The sequence below is a fragment of the Xenopus laevis genome, chromosome 2L (genome assembly GCF_017654675.1).
Source record: "Xenopus laevis strain J_2021 chromosome 2L, Xenopus_laevis_v10.1, whole genome shotgun sequence".
Classification (NCBI taxonomy): Eukaryota; Metazoa; Chordata; class Amphibia; order Anura; family Pipidae; genus Xenopus; species Xenopus laevis.
The window spans coordinates 74,085,917-74,109,091 of record NC_054373.1 but is presented as its reverse complement, the minus strand read 5'-3'; the positions used below and the strand labels follow the sequence as shown (position 1 = coordinate 74,109,091).

At 37.5% G+C, this 23,175-nt stretch overlaps 1 protein-coding gene across 4 annotated transcripts in view; it reads right to left on the bottom strand.

Moving 5' to 3' along the window:
* Positions 1 to 23,175, bottom strand: part of pfkfb2.L (6-phosphofructo-2-kinase/fructose-2,6-biphosphatase 2 L homeolog) — a 55,228-nt gene that overhangs the window by 10,029 nt on the left and 22,024 nt on the right. For all 4 annotated transcript variants that reach the window (XM_018246565.2, XM_041582049.1, XM_018246566.2 and 1 more), the window contains 6 exons: positions 19,046 to 19,253; positions 18,561 to 18,707; positions 16,290 to 16,394; positions 11,359 to 11,488; positions 9,721 to 9,783; positions 5,323 to 5,387 (listed from right to left, as the gene is read on the bottom strand). In XM_018246565.2, the coding sequence (XP_018102054.1) occupies positions 5,323 to 5,387; positions 9,721 to 9,783; positions 11,359 to 11,488; positions 16,290 to 16,394; positions 18,561 to 18,707; positions 19,046 to 19,253 (718 nt within the window). The remainder of the gene's footprint in view (positions 1 to 5,322; positions 5,388 to 9,720; positions 9,784 to 11,358; positions 11,489 to 16,289; positions 16,395 to 18,560; positions 18,708 to 19,045; positions 19,254 to 23,175) is intronic.

Genomic DNA, 23,175 nt, shown 5'->3' with positions numbered 1-23,175 from the left:
ATACAAACAGTCCTGTGGGTAACTTCAGCTAATGAAAAATCAACACATTGACTGCATTTTTGTGGGGTAAAAACACAGAAATATATGTTTACCCCCCAAAACCGATATATTTTTGGAAAGTACACATTCTACAGAATCTAAAATGGGTACCCATGCCTTTCTGCTCCAAACTACTGAGTCGGAAGGCTTTCCCACAATTGTCGGTTTTGGTGAAATATCTGAAAATTGGCTCAAAGCTTCAACTTCTCAGCACCATATCACCCATGTATTGTTATGCACCAAGAAAAAGCACCCTAAATATGATTGCCAGGGTTCCTCCGAACAGTTTGGTGGCCATTGTTCATAGGTTTACCAAAGTATCTGGCATTTAGAGGCCCCAAAATGAAGTTAGCGCATACAAACAGTCCTGTGGGTAACTTCAGCTAATGAAAGATCAACACATTGACTGTATTTTTGTGGGGTCAAAAAACACAGAAATATATGTTTACCCCCCAAACCCATACATTTTTGGAAAGTAAGCATTCTACAGAATCTAAAATGGGTACCCATGCCTTATTGCTCCAAACTACTGAGTCGCAACGCTTTCCCAAAATTGACGGTTTTTGTGAAATATCTGTAAATTGCCTCAATTCTTCAACTTTCCAGCACCATATCGCCCATGTATCATTACGTATCACAAAAAAGCACCCAAATTGTGATTGACAGGGGTCCTCCAAACAGTTTGGTGCCCACTGTGCATAGGTTACCAAAGTATATGGCATTTAGAGGCCCCAAAATGAAGTTAGCACATACAAATTGTCCTGTGGGTAACTTCAGCTAATGAAAAATCAACACATTGACTGCATTTTTGTGGGGTAAAAACACAGAAATATATGTTTACCCCCCAAACCCATACATATTTGGAAAGTACACATTCTACAGAATCTAAAATGGGTACCCATGCCTTTCTGCTCCAAACTACTGAGTCGCAAGGCTTTGCCAAATTTGGCGGTTTTGGTGAAATATCTGAAAATTGCCTCAAAGCTTCAACTTTCCAGCATCCTATTGTCCATGTATCATTACCAGCATAAAGCATCCTAAATATAAACATAGGGGTCTACGAAACAGTTTGATGCCCAATATGCATAGATATACCAAACTATGTGGCGCACAGAGACCCCCAAATGACAATATGTATAGACATTTTCACGGCTGACGCGCTGGCTGCTGCGACATAACCACCCGGTGTGTGTATTATGCGACATTAGACCACCTAACAGTACAGAGACCCCAGAAAACCATATATTTTCAGAAAGTACACATTCTGACGAATCCAATATGGGTAAATAAGTGTTTCTACTGCAAACTGCCAAACTGCAAAGCAATGCTGAACATAACGTTTTTTATCAAATTTCTGAAAAGCGTCACAAAGCTTGAATTTTACCCCATTATATGCCCCACATTTCGTAACTTATCAGCATAAAACATCCTAAATATGAACGCCCGGGGTCTACTGAACACTTTGATGCCCAATATGCATAGATATACCAAACTATGTGGCGCACAGAGACCCCCAAATGACAATACTGTATATACATTTTCACAGCTGACGCGCTGGCTGCTGCAATATAAGCACCTGGTGTGTGTATTATGCGACATTAGACCCCCCTAACAGTACAGAGACCCCAGAAAACCATATATTTTTAGAAAGTACACATTCTGACAAATCCAATATGGGTAAATATGTGTTTCTACTGCATACTGCAAAGCAATGCTGAACATAACGGTTTTTATCAAATTTCTGAAAATCGTCAGAAAGCTTGAATTTTACCCCATTATATGCCCCACATTTCGTAACGTATCAGCATAAAACATCCTAAATATGAACGCCAGGGGTCTACTGAATACTTTGATGCCCAATATGTATAGATATACCAAACTATGTGGCGCACAGAGACCCCCAAATGAATCCATAGCAGACAAAATTTCCATGGGCAAAACGAAGTAACATAGAACTGAGCCATATGGTATAAAATCAGTAAAATCCAACAAAACCACAAAAATCAATGGCTTTTTTTTTTTAGCCTAATGTAATTAACGGTCAGAATCAAAGTTTGATTATTTTAGCATAGCTAAATAGGTTTTACAGATAGAAATAAGCGAACAACACCTACGCAAAGCTGAAAATGAAATAAAATGGCTAAACATGCAATAAAATGGCTAAAAATGTACAAATATCACTGAAATTGCAATATAATCACCGAAATAACATACAAAAGGTATTGCGCGGTGCAATTAGCAAATACGCTATTCGCAATGGCAATAAAACAGTTTTTACAGGCAAAAATACAGATGATGCGATAAAAGAAAATAAAAACACACAAAATAGCGTGTGTGTGTACAACAGGCAAATTGTGTGTTGTATGCGTGTTGTTTGCATGTGCAAGTGTGTGCAAGCATGTGTAAGGGCTGTGAATATATGTGACCCCCCCTGATCCCCCAAAATTGAATGTATGTGTGTGTAAGTGTGAATATAAGTGGGAATGTAAGTGTATTAGTACAATAGGTGTGTGTGGGTGTGTGTTTGTGTGTATGTGTGTATGTGTGGGGGGGGGCACTAACCTGGGGTGGCAGGCTGTAGGTTGTCCAGGAGGGCTGCATGATGAGCTGGAATCGTCTTCATTGCTGGATCTGGTGAGTGGGCGGTGCTGTAGGGCTAGGAAGCACAGGCAGCAGCAGGGCACCTAGATTTCATTGTGCCTGCTGCTGCCTTGGGGCCCCTGGGCGATCGCGCCTCAGGTGCCACTCGTTCCCCGCTTCTGCTCGTTGCCTAGGGGCTGGGGGACGAGTATGAACGGAGCGAGCGGCTTTTTTAGCTGCTCCTCCGTTCAAAAAAAGCAGGCAAACAGCAACAGAGCACGTATATTTTGCGTGCCTGCTGCTGCATTGGGGCCCCTGGGCGATCGCGACCCAGGGGCCCATTTTCCCTACGTAGGCTCGTTGCCTAGGGGAAGGGGAAGCTGGCAGGGACACTAAGAACGGAGCGAGCGGCTTGTAAAGCCGCTCCTCCGTTCTGAAAGTGCAGGCAGCAGCAGGGCACATATGCTGCACGTGCCTGCTGCTGCCTTGGGGCCCCTGGGCGATCGTGACCCAGGGGCCACTTGTTCCCCGCCTAGGCTCGTTGCCTAGGGGCTGGGGAACAAGCAGGAACGGAGCGAGCGGCTTTACAAACCGCTCCTCCGTTCCCAAATCTGCAAATGCTGCAGAACGTAGAATCTACGTTCTGTGGCATTTAAAGGGTTAAGCAAGAAATGGATGGGGAAATTTATTCTTATGAAAATGATATAAAAACACAAGTCTATTGTTTTAAGCAATACAGTAATATGTCGTAATATATTACCAAGAATTCAGCTGAAAAGACATTGCTGCAATAAAGATTAGTTAGAAGTAGTTTACCGATACTACAGGCAAGTTTCATAATACTTCCTAACATCAGTATATAGCTAGAAAAACCTTTATAAAAGTTTTTATCTAAACCCAAGGAAATATAAACATACATAGTCTAAGAGGGGTGCACTGCAAATACAACATCAATACAAAACTTTAAAAGACAGGATGCTGAATGGAAGCACAACATATTCAAAAGTCCTATTTTATCACATTAGTCAAGCAAAATTAACTCTAATTACACTATATAAATTATTTGAATCTTGTTTCCTACAGTCTGGGAATTCACAATTATAGCAAGCAGGCAGGAGCCATTTTGTGGACACTGTTATTAAGGCAAGCCTTGGATCTTCTCAGAATCTTGTTTGTGCACCAGAATGAGGGACCCAATGACCATCCCCATGCCCTGGCTACACAATTAAACGGTGAAGAGAACGGGGGAGTGTGTTGAGAGCAGTTACATCTAGGAAGCGCTGAATGGAAATTGAAAGTAATTGTCTGCCCAACCTCTATGCCTAAGGCATAGAGGAGGGGCAGACAATATGTGATTGACAGATGAGATTTTTTAAATGTGCTTACAGAAATTGGATTTCAGGTTTAATTTGAAAAGGACTTTATTATACAGCTTTTTGTGTGTGGGTGAAAGGTCTACTTTAAAGACTAATTAAGTTTAAAAAATAAATTGCTGTTTAAGCATGAAACCTGTCCAAAACTTTAAGGCAATAATTGTGTAAAAGTTTTCTTTAACACATCTTTAACACATCACATAACACATTTGGACTCCAGTCCTTAAGAGGGATATAAATGAGCTGGAGAGAGTGCAGAGACGTGCAACTAAATTGGTTAGAGGGACGGAAGACTTAAATTATGAGGGTAGACTGTCAAGGTTGGGGTTGTTTTCTCTGGAAAAAAGGCGCTTGCGAGGGGACATGATTACACTTTACAAGTACATTACAGGACATTATAGACAAATGGCAGGGGACCTTTTTACCCATAAAGTGGATCACCGTACCAGAGGCCACCCCTTTAGACTAGAAGAAAAGAACTTTCATTTGAAGCAACTTAGAGGGTTCTTCACAGTCAGGACAGTGAGGTTGTGGAATGCACTGCCGGGTGATGTTGTGATGGCTGATTCAGTTAATGCCTTTAAGAATGGCTTGGATGATTTTTTGGACAGACATAATATCCAAGGCTATTGTGATACTAAACTCTATAGTTAGTATAGGTATGGGTATATAGAATTTTAATTAAAAGTAGGGAGGGGTGTGTGTATGGATGATGGGTTTTCATTTGGAGGGGTTGAACTTGATGGACTTTGTCTTTTTTCAACCTAATTTAACTATGTAACTATGTAACATCAACATTTGGTCTTCATTCAAACAGTATAAAACGATAAAGGTGATTTACTTAAACAAAAAAAAAGGAACTGCAATAATTTATTCAACAAAAAATTTACATTTTATTTCCTGTACAAAAATGAAGTACACCTGGCTCTAATACCTAGGGAGTTATTTATCAAAGGTCGAGTTTTAGTGGTTTGTGAGGTTTTATTTATTATTTTTATATATGAAAAAACATGAATGTAAAAACTTGAATCAATGAATTCAGGGTGAAGAACCCGAACACTCTAATCTATTTTTCGGCAAAAAAACCCCACTATTAGCTTGAATTTATCACAATAGTTTTTATATTGCCTTTATTTGCCCTGATCCTAAAGTCTCATTTTAATAAAAAAACATCAATTGAACTACCACCCACCTACACTTGTTACTACTCTAGTTAACATGATTAAAGAAACATATGTTTTATTAATTTATTAATAACTACCATATATGTTTCATAAAAGGCAATGATAATTACAGAAGCCAAATAAAAAAAAAAAGCCAAAACACTTACTGCTGGCTTTTCACGGTGTGTGTCGACAGCATCAACATTCAGTTTTATCATTTCCACTTTACAACCTTGTTGGAAGGAAAGAGGGAATTAGAAACTCTCAAGCACAACATACAAGTATTAAGCATGCATACCAACAGGACCAAGTTTATCTTGTTTATTTTTTTTTTCTACTTTCTCTTTAATAAGCATCCACGGGTAATTTTAAATGATATCAAATTGTTACTGTTCTTAATTTATTCCCTTCAGAAGTATATGCAGAAGCACCAAGAAACACCCTATGTGATTTAATATAGAGGTAAAGAAGTTAATAGGAATAAAGAGAAAGGCCTTTAAAACTACAAGTCTGTGGGAATAGAAGCTGCATTTAATGTTGTAAAATAGCAATATGGACGGCAAATATTGGAAATGAGGAGTGCATTGCGGAAGATGCGAAGACTAAACCCCCCCAACGCTTTTTTCAGTATATTTATAGTAAAAAGATGCATGTGGAGTGTTGCCCTGTAAATAATGGTACGAGTATGGTGGTAACAGATACAGAAAAACAAATGTGCTACATCAGTTCTTTTCTTCAGTGTATACAATAGAGGAGTGAGAGTTCCCAGACCCACCTCATAGCTGCACTGTTGGCTCACCTCAAACTAGTCATTGGCTGACTGAGGATATGGTTCATAATGGTTTACTAAAAACTAATGTGAACAAGGCACCAGGGCCAGTTGGAATACACCCATGGGTTTTAAGAGAGCTTAGTTCACTTTAAGACTGGCCTCAATTTCTGATTTTCTCAGACTCTCTCTAATCCATAGGAACCATAGCAGATGAAAGAAACGCTGATGTCATTCCTATGTTTAAAAAGGAATTAGAAGGAAGAAGGTTCTGTCTAAATATTTAGAAGGGTTTTTTTTTACAGTGAGAGCTGTGAAGATGTGGAATTTCTCCCTGAATCAGTTGTACTGGATGATAAATTAGAAGGGGTTGGGTGGCTTTTAGCAAGTGAGGGAATACAAGGTTATGTTTTTATGCCTTCCTCTGGATCAACTAGCAGTTAGACAGGTTATATACAGACTTAAATTGACTTAAGTTAACTTGATGGATGTGTGTCTTTTTTCAACCTAACTAACTTACTCTGTAGGATTAATTTTCACTAGCATAAAGAGGCCATAATGAGAATTAACATATCAGAAGGGTGCGAGGCAGCACTTTCAGCCATGGGAAGCTGTTTTGGAAATGAAATCACAGACTTGCTGCTCTACGCCACTGTTTTGGCAAAACTCAAATTTCAGCTGTTGAAGCAAGTATTTGTGAAGAGGCGGATTTCAGAAGCTTTGCTCATCTCTAATTGACATTGCTAATTAAAATATTATGGCTAGTGATGAGGGAAATATTTTGCCGAGTTTCGCCGCAAAAATGACGCCCATGGACTCCAATGGGTGAAAAAAAATTGTTGTGCATCAAAAAAATTGTCACCCACACACTTCAACGCATTTCTGCAAATTTTTCCCGTTTTTGTGAATTTCCGCCGAAATGCGTCAGATCTGCCCAATAATAATTGTGGTTATTAAGTTTTTTTCGGAATTGACAATTAGTTCCAAGACACTGTACCTGTTGCTGTATAGGAATGTAAAACTGTGCCTCCCCCACCATGCGTCATTGTGCTTCATTTCCAACCTGTTTGCAACTAAAGCAACTTTCAGTGACCACGTTTGAACAGATTTTAGAAACAAACCCCTTTACATGCTACATGCTAGGAAACTAAATGCTAAAATTCTAGTTCTTCTGTGAAGTAGCCCAGGGTCCCCACACTATGGGACAGACTTATTAAGGGTTGAATTGAAAATTTGAATTCTCAATTTTTTTTTATGGTCAAAACTGTCTGATTTGACTAGGGAATTATCAAAACTCGATTAGAATGTTTTAAAAAATTTGAATTCGATTTTCGAGATTTATCATACTCTGGCTTTTTAAGAATTCAAATTCAAATATTTGCCACCTAAAACCAGCCGAATTACTGTTTAAGTCAATGAGAGATGTCCAGGGATCAATTTGGAGATATTTGCAGCCTTTCTGACATTTGAGTTCTTTTCAGAGAAAAAACTCGAATAGAGTTTGATTGAATTTGATTCAAGTTTTCGGGTCATTTTATATTAGTACGAGTTATAATCATTTAATTTTATGAATACATTTCGCCAGGTCAAAATTCGAATTCTTCTGAATTAAAGGGAGTTTAAAAAAAACAAAAAAAACTCACATGAATTAGAAATTAGACTCTTAATGAATGTGCCTCTCCATGTTCTGTCCAAGAATGCACTCGAAATGCTATTATATTTTTATGTGGGATTTGGATTTTTTAAAAGTATCACATAAAAAATTATAACATGTTATGATAAAGGTGGTAGCCTGGTATTAGCATAAACTATATTCACAAGTCTCCACAACACATTAGATCAATAATAGAGAGGATTTCAGGACTTATTGGATTGCCATTTTCATGCCTCAATATATGGTGTTCTGAAAGGGTTGCTATGTCTTCTGTTGTATGTAGATAGATAGACAGACATGACTTTAAATCTTTTCATTAAGTAATAGGGTATAAATCCTCGCTTTAAGAAGGGGTTGGATTACTTTTTAGCAAGTGGGGGAGTACAGGGGTTATGGAAGATACGGCATAGTACAAGTTGATCCTGGGACTGGTCCAATTGACATCTTCGAGCCAGGAAGGAATTTCTTCCGCCTCAAATTGGAGAGGCTTCAGATGTTTTTTTTCCCCTTCCTCTAGTAGGCAGGTTATATATAGACATAAAAGTTTGAACTTTATGGACATGTCTTTTAAACCTTACTTACTATGTTACTATGTAAAATAAAGTTATATATGTTCGGCTGGGAAATAGAGTAGGGTTAAGAACAGGAATATTTGTTTTACAAATCACCCTACTACTATAAAGCAGTTACTTTGCCATTGTTCAAGGAATATAAAATACACACAGGCAGAGCACCTATATCAACGGTTTTGCACTTGCTTGGGGAGCCCAGATCTACATCTATCGAACTTCCAATTTAAAGCTATAAGTTCAAAATAGGTACATAAAGAAAATCTAATTTCATGCACCTTATACACCCCTTTTTGGGGATGTGAATTCTGTACCAAAACTCATTTTGGAGGTAATACTGGGAAGACTGGGAAGTTGTGAGCCAATAGCTTCTCAGTATATTTTAAGTTTCAATGCAGTACCAGTATCTAGCTTCCAGTGACAAACGGAGATAGCTCAGGTCACCAGTGAAAATATTTTATATCATTGGGATTGCAGAGTTAAAGTTCCTGTTGTGAATCTAGTACAGCTATGGGAATAAAAGATCACATATCCCTAGTAGAACAAAATATTACTAATGAAGCACCAAATTTGTGATTCAACAAGGTAAAACTGCACTCAGGCTTTAAACACAATATTATCTGCAAATGTATCATGATTAAAGGAAAACTATACCCCCAAAACAAACACTTTAGCAACAGATAGTTCATATCATATTAAGTGGCATATTAAAGAATCTTACCAAACTGGAATATATATTTAAGTAAATATTGCCCTTTTACATCTCTTGCCTTGAGCCACCATTTCGTGATGGTCTGTGTGCTGTCTCAGAGATCACCTGACCAGAAATACTTCAACTCTAACTGTAACAGGAAGAAGTGTGGAAGCAAAAGACAGAACTCTGTCTGTTAATTGGCTCATGTGACCTAACATGTATGGTTTGTAGGTATGTTTGTGAGTACAGTGAATCCTCCTACGATCCCAGGGGGCGGCCCTTATTTTTTAAAATGGCAATTTTCGATTTATGATTACCCAATGGCACATACTACTAGAAAAGTATATTATTATGAAAATGGTTTATTTACATGAAGCAGGATTTTACATATGAGCTGTTTTATGCAATATCTTTTTATAGAGACCTACATTGTTTGGGGGTATAGTTTTCCTTTAACAAGTTATAAACAAGTGAGTTTTGGGGCAGTTAATATACTGTACACCTTCTACCATAGCTGCTGTAGCTATGAATGGGACTTTGGGGATGAGGCAATTGGACCAGGTTGGCTGGATAATGAAGTAAAAAAATAAAATAAAATAATTGCTCCTGTAATTTATTACCTTATTTTGTTGAAATATGCTTGTAGAGATTTATGTGGCAGTAAGGACATTATGACAAGAAATAATTTCTGTGCAGGAAGATTGAAACTACCTAATATAATTGATTCAAGAGCCTGTTTTCTAACAAATGGATTACATTATATTTCGTATTGTGACAATGCTCCCAGTAAGTGCATTAATTGCTCAAAAATATTTAAGTGAACCCATACAAAAAAAGCAAGTATGTAAAAAAACAAACAAAAAAAAACCATAGGTTTACCATAAGCAACAGGTGTCAATTTCAGTACAGTATGCAGTGGGCATTTCAGGTATGGCAAATCATCTGAAAGAGAAAAATAAATAAAAAAAATAAAATAAAATAATTAAGAAAAAAAAGGTAAACAAGCAATTGAATATACTGCATGTACCGTTACAGTCAAGTAAAAAAAATTTGGTTAATCTGACTGATAGACCAGAGAATCGTCAAAATACATTTAAGGAGACCAATTTTTTTAGGGCTATCTAACAGAAGACAGTCAAGGTCGATTGCAGCCATTCTTGTCCTGCCTCCTGAGCTATTTAAAGGAGAACTAAAGCTTAACTAAAGAAGTAGTCTAGAAATGTTTTAAATTATGTTTTGGGCTTCTGTACCAGCCCAAGGCAACCACAACCCTTTAGCAGTGAATATCTGTGCCTCCAAAGATGCCGCAGTAGCTCCCCATCTTCTTTTTTACTGATCTACTGCACATGCTCTCTGCTGCTGTGAGTTACTGAGCTTAAAGAGATACTGACAACTGAAATTAAACTTTTTTTTTTTACATCTATTATAATATTGGCTTTGCAAGCTACTTCTAACTTTGCCATAAAGTATTTGCATGATGCTTTTACATTACCTGTCTGATCCCCCCTGATCCTGTATGAGGGGGCTGCCATATTTGTGCAGCAGGAGTCCGTTAGCATTAGAAACTGTAACTAACAGGCTGAGATGGGACAGTCTGGTTGGCAAAGTCAGAGTGTCAGAGAGTCAGGCTTAGGAACTTCAACTAACAATTATATACAAAAACAAACCTCTCAGCAAAAAATGATCAACATGACCTATAGGTAACATTTAATGTACATTCATATGCAAAAATTTATTTTTTTAGTGTCTGTATCACTTTAAGTACCGACTCAAAATATACAGTACACATAGAATATAAATGTCACAATATAAGGCTGATTAGTTATTAACCCAGATAATTGCTACATGGCAGCACAAAAACAAGTGCAACTAGCATCAGAATTTAATAATCAGCCCTGTAGAATCAGCTTATATGACAGGCTAACCTCATTTTCTGCTTGATAATTTGCGATGATCTCTAAGCTAAGCTTTTCAACAGCTGCTCAGAGTCCACTGAGAATTTGAGTGTTGCAGACACTTTCCAAGATGGTGATCCCCTTATGACAAGTTTAAAGTCCTGGATCATTGCTGCTAAGGAGAGGCTGAAACTTTAGGCTGGTGCAATAAATTCTGTAAATAAAATATGGCATTTTTAGCCATATTAGTGCTCCTTTAAAAACACAGCAGGCTACATCCCAGAAATTGCGCTCTCTCTAAGCTTCAGTCACTCTTAACTGCAAGTTAAGAAAGTCATACTCTGGTATGATTTAATCTGCCTATTCAGGCTCCCCCCTCCCCCTCCAACATCCTATGAAGAGAACAGGGCAGGTAACAAGATAACAGTTCACCTCCTGAAGAATTATGTTGCCTGAACTGATAGGAGCTTCTGTGTTTCTATGGTGATGCTGCTGCTTAGTTTTGGGCTAATAGCATTGCTGGTAGAGGAATCATCTCTGTCCACACACTACTCTGAAGATGCAAAAAAAATATATATTTTTGACTCCTACTTACTTGGTATTAAAATAAATACTTGCTCACCTGCACTTTTGTCCAGAAAGTAAGCCAGAAGACATCGCATAACTGCCTGATGACAGATTACAAGAATGTTCCCTTGTCGTTCAAGCTCCATAATAACTGGTTCAAGACGTTGCACAAGATCTTGATAAGACTAAGAAAACAAATGTTCCATTTGGCATTTCAAAAAGTTACCAAACATAGTAAGTAACATAGTAAGTTAGGTTGAAAAAAGACACATGTCCATCAAGTTCAACCTTTTAACTTTTTTTAACCTGCTAGCTGCCAGTTTATCCAGAGGAAAGCAAAACAACCATCTGAAGCCTCTCCAATTTGCCTCAGAGGGGGAAAAAATTCCTTCCTGACACCAAAATGGCAATCGGACTAGTGCCTGGATCAACTTGTACTATGAGCTATCTTCCATAACCCTGTATTCCCTCACTTGCTAAAAAGCCATCCAACACCTTCTTAAAGCGATCTAATGTATCAGCCAGTACAACTGATTCAGGGAGAGAATTCCACATCTTCACAGCTCTCACTGTAAAAAACACCTTCCGAATATTTAGGCGGAACCTCTTTTCTTCTAAACGGAAAGGGTGACCTTGTGTCAGCTGGAAAGGTCTATTGGTAAATAAAGAATGATCCCCTCATATATTTATACATAGTTATCACATCACCCCTTAAACGCCTCTTCTCCAGCATTAACATCCACAATTTGGCCAGTCTTTCTTCATAGCTAAGATTTTCCATACCTTTTACCATCTTAGTTGCCCTTCTCTATACCCTCCCTAATACAATAATGACCTGGTATCAAACGCTTTGCCAAAATCCAAATAGATCACATCTACTCCCCCCCCCACTGTCCAGCATCTTACTTACCTCATCATAAAAAGCAATCAAATTTGTCTGACATGACTTCATAAAGCCATGCGGATTGCTGTTGAATGTAATCCCTTAACAAGCCTTCAAATAATTTGCCCACCAAAGATGTCAAATTTACTGGCCTATAATTGCCAGGCTGAGATCGTAATGCCTTTTTAAATATTGGAATGACATCAGCTTTTCTCCAATCCATAGGTACCATACCAGAAGAAAGCGAATCTGAGAAAATCAGAAATGGGGCTGGTCTAAAACTGAACTAAGCTCTCTTAGAGCCCGGGAGTGTATGCCATCAGGCCCTGGAGCCTTGTTTACATTAATTTTATTAAAGCTTTATGGATCATATCCTGAGTCAGCCACTGACTAGATTGAGCTGAGCCATCAGTGCAGCTATGAAGTGAGCCTGGGAACTCAGCCTCCTCTATTGTATACACTGAAGAAAAAGTACAGATTTAGCATATTTGCCTTTTCTGTATCTGTTACAACCATACTGGTGCCATTATTTAATGGAGCAACACTCTCAACCTGCATCTGTTTAATATTAATATATTTAAAAAACTTTTTGGGGTTAGTTTTAGCCTCTGCCGCAATGCACCCTTTATTTCCTTTCTTTGCCTTCCGTATTGCCGATTTACAACATTTCATTTATTATAGTGTTTATATTCATTAAATGCAGTCCCAACAGACTTGTAGTTTTTAAATGCATCTCTCTTCTTTCCTATTAACTTCTTTACTGCTATATTAAGCCACATAGGGTGATTCTTAGAGCTTCTACATTTACTCCTTAAGGGAATAAATGGAGAACAGTAATGATTTAATATTTTAAATGACAAGCATTTCTGTTCTGTGTTTTTAGTAGAAAACTTAATGCCCCAATCAATGCTCTGAAGGGCACATTTGCTATAAGTTCTGGATCATTTGAGATCACTAGATCCAGAATAGCATCATTTCATCATTTCTGGTTGGCTCCTCAACAACCTGTGCCATAAAATTTTCATGCAACAAGTTTATAAACTTGTTCCCTTTAACTGATCTGGCCGTACTGTTGCTCCAGTCAATATCTTGGTAATTAAAATCCCCCATTATTATTACTTTACCCAGACTAGCAGCCTTTTCTATTTGCATCAGGAGCATAGCCTCCTCCTCACTTACATTAGGGGGTCTATAGCATACTCCTACAATTAATTTGCTGGACTCTTCACAATTGGTGAAGAACTCTATGGATAAGACTTCTGCCCCCTCAAACAATAATTAAAAAGTTCTATAAAAATGTACAAAATAGAACTGGAAAGTTGCTTAGATTACTTGAAACTATAGCATACTAAATGGTACTGCTGTCACCTGTGGAAAGAAGGTATTTTACCACAACCACACAAATCAAATCAATAACAAAACCTCCATCTACTCTTTTTGTCGGAAAACATGAAGAACTGAAATATACAATGGTGCGAATGGTTTGACACCTTTGCAGAGTTTTTATGATTTAAATAGATAAAATATGTTTTAATGTATGCCTTAATTCAACTGCAGGTTTTCCCATATAGTTTTTAGGTAAAAACTCAAAAGATAATTTTTTTCATCAAATGGAATTTGAATTATTTTCCTCCCTGTTATATATTAATGAAAAGAAAAAACATAACCTATGTTAGATTCCATTTGATAAGAAACATTTATGTTTGTCATTTCATTTTATTTAATATATGAATGAGAGGAAACTAATAATAGTATAGTTTTCAAGTTATTCCCTTAGTGTGGAAGATAATCAAACTAGCAATCACAGGAGTAATAATGAAATTGCACCACTTTAAGATGCAACTATTTTGGGCTCTATTCAGATATGCTTTAGCTGAGGAATACTGTCAACTTTTAACGTATTTATGATTATTTCCTTGCTGAATGACAGATCTGAGTTTCATCTTAAAATCCCAGACTGATGACATTTATCCTTATGGATTTTTTTGATATAGAAAAATTCCTGGTTCTTTAAATAACCGCAAAATTTTAAAATCCCGAGCAACAAACAGGCACAAGCTATAACACTGCAACTGCCATCACTGACTGAATTCTAATTATGAAAATCTCTATAATTTTTCCCAAGAACTGGACTCAAGACAGCTAAAAAGTTCTGCATTTTTTTTTTAGCAGCTGGTGGGTGGGTATCCCTCTGGGATAGGGTGCCTGAGCATTCCCAGACTAAATTCAAAATGCATTCTGACACTTCAAAGACCCAAACCCCACAAAGACACAATATAAAGATGCAGCTCTATGCTGCTTAGATCAGCCCCTGTGACATTTGACCGAATGTCTAGATTATCAGGCCAATTTTGTGAAATCTGAGAAAAGATGCATCTGGGTTTCACTGTAGTCCTTTATTAAATAAATATGCAAATATATACCAGTTTTCATAGTTGATCATGATCCTTTGTTTCTTTTATTAAACTATTTTATTTTAAGATTATGCAGCTACCCAGTAGCTTAAGTAGAAAATGAGTGCTCATGTATAAAGTTCATATTAATTTGTTTATAAATGTCAGTATAAGTTCATTTTACCCTTATTTTTTTTCATTTGTAGGATGAATGTTGAATTATACTTTTTTTTAAATGATTTCTTCAAAAGATATATGTCACAAAATAAAAAATATTAAAGGGAAAATGACATGGCAGGGTAATTTATTTTCTTGATCTGCCAAATTATTAAGGGCCTTATTTATCAAAATCTGAATTTATAAAAAATTAAAATAAATAATACAATTTATAAAAAAAAAAAGTCCAACCAAACTACACAATTGGACCTTATTTATTATTAAAAAAAAGCAGGATTTAATCGGATCGGGTAAAAAAAATTGAGCGAAAATCAGAATCGTATGATTTTTTGGGGTTTTTTTTCCCCCATTGACTTCTATACAACCTTTGTAGGTCTTTTTCAATCCTCATGGTATAATAAATCTCTAAAAATTCTATTTTTTTTTCCCCCACTAAAAACTCAGATTTTACAGTAAAAAAAAAACTAGAATTTTTGTAGCTTTTTGGATTTGGACTTTATTAAAGGACAAGGAAAGTTAAACTAAAGAAGTAGCTAGAAGCGTTGTACATTATGTTTTGTGCTTCTGTACCAGCCCAAGGCAACCACAGCCCTTTAGAAGTAATGATCTGTGTCTCCAAAGATGCCCCAGTAGCTCCCCATCTTCTTTTCTGCTGATTCACTGCACATGCTCTGTGCTGCTTTCAGTTACTGAGCTTAGGGACCCACTCACAATATACAGTCTTAATATACGTCACAATATAAGACTGATTAATTATTACATTGCAGCACAGAAACCAGTGCAACTAGCATCAGAATTTAATAATCAGCCCTGTAGCATCAGCTTATATTACAGACAAACCTCATTTTCTCCTTGATAGTTTGTGACGACCCCTAAGCTTAAGAGATACTGTCATTGGAAAAAATATTTTTTTCAAAATGAATCGGTTAATAGTGCTGCTCCAGCAGAATTCTGCGCTGAAATCAATTTCTCAAAAGAGCAAACAGATTTTTTTATAGTCAATTTTGAAATCTGACATGGGGCTAGACATACTGTCAATTCCCCAGCTGCCCCAAGTCATGTGACTTGTGCTCTGATAAACTTCAATCACTCTTTACTGCAAGTTGGAGTGATACCACCCCCTCCCTTTTCCCCCCCAGCAGCCAAACAAAAGAACAATGGGAAGGTAACCAGATAGCCGCTCCCTAACACAAGATAACAGCTGCCTGGTAGATCCAAGAACAACACTCAATAGTAAAAACCCATGTCCCACTGAGACACATTCAGTTACATTGAGAAGGTAAAACAGCAGCCTGCCAGAAAGCATTTCTCTCCTAAAGTGCAGGCACAAGTCACATGACATGGGGCAGCTGGGAAATTGACAAAAAGTTTAGTATATAAAACATGGCATTCTTAGTCCTATTCATTTTAAGGGTTTCCGTCTCCTTTAAATAACCCACTCTATTAAATATTACCCAAGCTTTCCATGTATTGTTTTTGCAGCCAAAAGCATTTGATGCATAAATGCAAATAAAATTATTTTAAGTCAGTTACCTCTCCACCAGGATATCGATAAAGATATTTATCCTGATCCCTGAGTGCAAAATCTTCTGGGTATTTTTCGTTAATCTCCTCATAAGTCAACTCTTCACAAACACCCTGGATAAGAACAAAAAATTTATAAATTTTTATCCCAAGACTGTTAATATAATGGCAACATATGTGGTATTAGATCACATACAGAACTTATAGGGTCTTCTTTTCCAAAAGTATAAATGATTATTTAGTAAAAAAACTATACCCCCAAACAATGTAGGTCTCTATAAAAATATATTACATAAAACAGCTTATATGTAAAACCCTGCATCATGTAAATAAATCCTTTTAATGATATACTTTTTTAGTAGTACAGTTAGGTCCATAAATCTTTGGACAGACAACTTTTTTCTAATTTTGGTTCTGTACATTACCACAATGAATTTAAAATAAAACAACTCCGATGCAGTTGAACTGCAGACTTTCAGCTTTAATTCAGTGGGTAAAACAAAAAGATTGCATAAAAATGTTAGCCAAATTAAAAAACTGAAAATAAAATGTTCATTTCTAATACTTGGTTGAAAACCCTTTGCTGGATCTTATGATTCATGGGGCACACAAACAAACCAAAGGCACATATACATGTTAGGTTACCTGAGCCAAATAATGGACACATTTCTGTCTATTGCTTCCTGTTACAGTTAGAGCTGCATTATTTCTTGTCAGGTGATCTCTAAAGCAGCACACAGATCATCACAACATGGTGGTTCAAGGTACAAGTGTCAAAAGACAATATTTACTTAAATATATAATCCAGTTTGGTAAGATTCTTTAACGGGGTTGTTCACCTTCAAACACTTTTTTTTCACATTCTTATCTCTTTCTAAAGCAGCTCGGGGGGGGGGGGGGTCACTGACTCTGTAACTGTTCTAATTGATATATTTAGTTAATACATTTTTTAATCTTTCTCCCTGCGGAGCGGAATGCTTGAGTTTCATTAAAGGCAGCTGTTAGAATCGATACAATAGTTGCTAATATTCCAAAGATACTGCTGAGAAATGTATCGACTAATGTATCAAAAATGGAACAGTTTTGATTCTGCACCTGAATTACTGAGCTTCCAGACTGAAACAGCAGAGACAGGAACATTAAGGGTGAGGTCACACGTGGCACTCGAAAATTTTCACAAAATCGAGCAATTCGAAAATTTTCACAAAAAATTGTGAAAATTGGAAATTGACGCGAATTTTCGCGAATTCATTCGCCGGCGGCGAAATGCGGGAATTCGTCACAAATTCGTGCCAGGCGAATTTATTCGCCCATCACTAGTGTTCAGCTTTTAAAACAATCCAAGGCAACCACAGCCCTTTAGCAGTAAAGATCTGTGCCCCCAAAGAGACACTTTCCAAGATGGTGACCACCTGAGACAAATTTGAAGTCTGGATCATTGCTACAATTGAGAGGCTGAAACTTTAGGCTAGTACAGGGATCAGAAACCTTTACTATCAAAAGAGCCATTTTGCCCCCTCTTCCACTAAAGAAAAATAGTCTGGAGCCAACAAAACATAACACAGCTTATAAACTTTTAAAAGTTTTAACCTTTTTTAATTTTAACTGTTACAACAGAATACAACAAACAGAAGTACAGTGTGTATGTGTAGGCCTACTTTAAAATAAATGAAACACTGAAAAGCCCTAATAAATGCTAGTGAGTGAGCTTACCGCGGTCACACACTCAAGAAGCCGCCAGCAGGTGTGAGGGTTGTATAGACGACGTGACAGGCAAAGCTGCAGCAAGCAGGAAGAAGAGCCGCGGGTTGCCTACCCCTGGGCTAGTACAACAGGTTCAATATGTAAAATATGCCATTTCTTACCATATTCATTTTAGGGTTTAGTTCTCCTTTAACTTCTCATTTGATTTCTAAATATTCCTAATATTTTACTTACCACCCATTCAGCCAGTAAAATGCCATACCCAGATTCTAAAAGTTACATTATTGACAATTCGTCATTAGGCAGTGCTCTAAACTTTTGCACTTGTCATATAAGTGGTGGCACAAATATTACATGGGTAAATTGTGTAATAATTGTGTGTGCTTTACTCGAGTAAAGGCTATACAAGTTAATATTTGGGAGGGGAGCTTATATTTGTCTCTCTACATTGGCTTTACACAAGCAGGGAAATACATGTATACACGCTTTCTTCTGGTTCCCTGCTTGCACAAGAGAGGCAGGCAGAGACAGCAGCAATATAACACACAGAAGGTTTGATCTTGTTCATATACTTACAGCATCAATTTCATTAAGTATTTTCCATTGCTCATAAGACACACCAAGGGCTTCTGCCGTTTGTATTGTTCTCTTGAGCTGGCTAGTCCAAACTTTAAGGTCCGCAATTTCCTGTTCTTCTATAAACTTTCTTAGTGCCTGTGCAAACTAATAAAAGCAATAAGGTTTATCATTCTTGTCACATAAGAAGTGAATGAAGCTAAAAACAAAATGTCTGCCAGAAAATATACTATTAAGTAAATTTAAATTTACTATTACAATTTTATATTGCTAAAACAAAAATTTTAAATTTTTGCTACAGAAATTTAAAATTATTTCCATATGAAATTTCCTTTTTAAAACAGTTCTCCTTTAAATAAAAGGCTAATTTGCCATTAAGTAGAAAAGATTAATGAAATACAAAGCAATTGCCCTAAACTGCAAAAGTTTGAAGAGCAAATAAAATGGAATTCAACTGTGGCACTACAAATGCGGTTAGTACTTACTTGTTTTCCTCTTGGAGATAGCCCTGAATCTCCTCCAATCCTCCCGACAAGGTTACATTCACTCTCACCATGTCGACACAAGTAGATGGTTCGTGGCTGGACATGTATGTTCATGAGGTAGTACACAATCTTACTCTGGATATAATCCTGTACACGGTTAACAAGGAACCTCTGTCCAACATTGATGACTTTAATAAGAGAATGATCCCTACAGTAAAGAGTAGTTTCCCATTGAAGACAATATATTTTAACTCAAGCAAGGCATACAGATAACAGCATATTAAGGAACAGTGATATCAAAAAATGAAAGTGTTAAATAGATAGGAGATAAGCTCTGTAGAATTCGAGTTTAGTGCTTAAATAGGTACCTAAACTTATTGTATTCAACAGAGCTTGCCTGCTACCTACTCTGTGACCTGTGCCTTTTCTCCTTTTTCAGACACACAGGTAAAATGAGCTACACAGCAGCTCATTTATATAAACTACATCAGTATTTCTGGGGGGGGGGAAGCACATTCGTTTAACTGGTGCATAATCACTTTAAAACACTTAATTATTTTGCTGTTATTGTTCTTTTAACGAAATCCCTGTTTGCCGTTTCTGCAGTTTTTTTGACCTGGGAATAAGCAGGTCTTCATTTCACAAACTTTCATTCTGCATTAAAGGGCTGAACACTAAGCTTGATGTCAGCAAATACACGTATTCAGAATTTGACTGAAGCAAATCAAAGACACAGTTAGAGTTTCATGGAAGGGTCAACCATCAAACAAAGTTTTGTATTTGTAACTTCTCACATTTATTTTCTAGTTCCTGCAACGGAAGGGAAAACAAATTAGAACTTGTTAATGATGTATCTTTATCATAAAGAAAGCCCACTGATATACAGTGGATATTTAGGGGTGGTTAACTTTTAGTATGTTATAGAATGGCAAATTCTAAACAACTTTTCAATTGGTCTTCATTATTTATTTTTTATATTTTTTGAATTATTTGCCTTCTTCTCCTGACATTACCCTTGGGTACTTCAGTATTAGACTGGACTTTATTTCTGATTTTTTCAGACTTGCTTTCATCTGGTTTGGTACCTATGGACTGGAGGAAAGCTGATGCAATTCCTATAGTTAAAAAGTGATTATGATCTCAACCTGGAAATTATAGGACTTTGACATCAATGTTAGGCAAATTATTTGAAGGCTTGTTAATGGATCATATTCAAAATTATGTTCTGAAGAATGGCATTATGAGCAGTAATCATAATGGCTTTATGTAGCATAGGTGATGCCAGACAATTTTGATTCATACTTATAGTAGAAAGGCAAAAGGGAGCACTCCCCCTCTCTCACCTGCACGTGTAGATTCAGCAAACCTGTGTGCTTGCACGCAGAGTGCCCCCGGTCCAGGCCAATATCATGTAGAAACAAAACAGAGGTTGCGGAGAATGTCGGCAGCAGAGTCTTAAAATCTTCATTTATTAGAAATCATTAAAAACATCGATAGCAGTGACATGTACCCCTACGCTTGACGCGTTTCGTGGCGTCTCGCCACTTCCTCAGAAGCAAAAGGTATGCTAACCCCCACACCAGGAAATCCTGTTCGGGGTTAATGTTTTTATGGGCGTGGTTTTTTGAGGTGTTATATTAACTGGTGTAGGGGTTAGCATACCTTATGCTTCTGAGAAAGTGGCGAGACGTCACGAAACGCGTCAAGCGTAGGGGTACATGTCACTGCTATCGATGTTTTTAATGATTTCTAATAAATGAAGATTTTAAGACTCAGCTGCCGACATGCTCCGCAACCTCTGTTTTGTTTCTACAGTCAATTTTGATTGCCTATTATTATGGTTAATAATAAGCTGAACAGTGGGGGTGCAGTAGATGCAATTCATTTGGATTTTGCCAAATCGTTTGCCAAATTGTTATATACAGTGCCCCACAAACAACTGCTTTCTAAACTAAGATTTGTTGGTCTTAAAGGAGAACTAAACCCTAAAAATGTATGTGGCTAAAAAGGCCATATTTTATATAGTGCACTTACTGCACCAGCCTAAAGTTTCAGCTTCTCAATAGCAGCAATGATGCAGGACTTCAAACTTATCACAGGGGGTCGCCCTCTTGGAAAGTGTCTGCAACACTCATGTTCAGTGGGCTCTGAGCAGCTGTTGAAAAGCTAAGCTTTGGGGTCATCACAAATTAACCAGCAGAAAATGAGGTTTGTCTGTAATATAAGCTGATGCTACAGGGATGATTATTAAATATGCATGTTAGTTGCACTGGTTTCTGTGCTGCCATGTAATCTGTATTAATTACTAATCAGCCTTATATTGTGACATTTATATTCTATGTGTACTGTATATAGTGAGTGGGTACCTTAGCTCAGTAAGCGACAGCTGCACAGAACATGTGCAGAAAAGAAGATGGAGAGCTACTGGGGCATATTTGGAGACACAGATCTTCCCTGCTAAAGGGCTGTGGTTGCCTTGGGCTGGTTCAGAAGTCCTAAACATAATGCACAATATTTCTAACCTACTTCTTTAGTTAAGCTTTAGTTCTCCTTTAATGAAAACTGGCTACAGGATCGAGTATAGAAGGTTGTTTTTAATGGTATATTCTCTGCTTGGAGCAAGGTTCTTAGTGGGGTCCCTCAGGGTTCTGTATTTGGTCAGCATTTATCTTGTTCATTAATGTGCTAGGGAAGAGTATTGTAAGTAATGAATCAATGTTTGCAGATGACACAAAACTATGCAGCCCAATTAATTCCATTCAGGATGTGACATCCTTGCCGCAGGATATTGAAAAACTGGCAATCTGGGTGGCTAGTGGCAGATTCAATGTCAATAAATGTAAGGGCATGCACCTGGGACATTAAAATATGCAAGCCAATAACACCCTTAATGGGACTACACTAGGCAAATCCATAATGGAAAAGGACCTTGGAGTCCTTGTAGTTAAACTTAGCTGTAACAAGCAACAGCAGTCAGCAGCTGCAAGGCCAAACAGGATCTTGAGCTATATTAAAAGGGATGGGGGGGTTATTCTTAAACTTTACAGAGTGCTAGTAAGGCGCCATCTAGAATATGCCAAACAGTTTTTGGTCTTCGTCACTCAAAGAATATGTTATTGATTTGGAGAGGGTCCAGAGAAGGGCAACCAAGCTGGTAAAAGCAGGGGTGCTGTGCCAATCTAGTTGCCAGTCAAGTTGAAAAACTTGCCTCAGCCTGCAGCACCAAACAAGTTACCAGGGGCAGCAAAAAGCAAGTGCGCTCTCCACACTAGTGATGCGGGCCCCCTGGACCTCCTCAGGTAAGCGCGGGGGGGGCTAGGGATTGTCATCAAAACAGCGCTGGGTGAAATGTATGGAAAGTCTCAGCTATGAAGAAAGACTGGCTAAATTGGGGTTGTTTGAGCTGGAGAAGAGGTGCTTAAGGGTTATATAATAACTATGTTTAACTATATAAGGATCATATAATAATCTCTCCAATGCTTTATTTACCAGTAGGTCCTTCCAGCAGACACAAAGTCATCCATTCCGATTACAAGAAAGGAGGTTCCATCTAAATACTGGGAAAGGATTTTTTTACAGTGAAGTTGAGGAATTCTCTCCCAGAATCAACTGTACTGGATGATACAATAGTTAGCTTTAAGAAGGAGTTGGATGGCTTTTTAGCAAGTGAGGAAATATAAGGTTATGGAAGATAGCCCATAGTACAAGATGATCCAAGGACTGGTTTGAATGCCATCTTGGGAGTCAGGAAGGAATTTGTCCCCCTCTGAGGCAAATTGGAGAGGCTTCAAATGGTTATTTTTGTCTTCCTCTGGATCAACTAGCAGTTAGACAGGCTATATAAAAAGTAGAACTTGATGGACATGTTTTTTTTTCCAACTTAACTTTACGTGCATTAAAAACAATAGTCTAAAACGATGTTGAGCACAAGTTCTATCAACTGCAGTTATGTTGAAAACAGGATATAGTGCCCCTTTAAATAGAAATATCAGTTCTTAAGATGGCCATAGACGCAAAGATCAGATCGTACGAATCGAGGAGACTGTCACTAGTTTTTGTCGGACATAACTTTCATACGATTGCTGTCAGGGGCAGAACATCGGCTGATCTGTTCTTTTACTACTTTATTT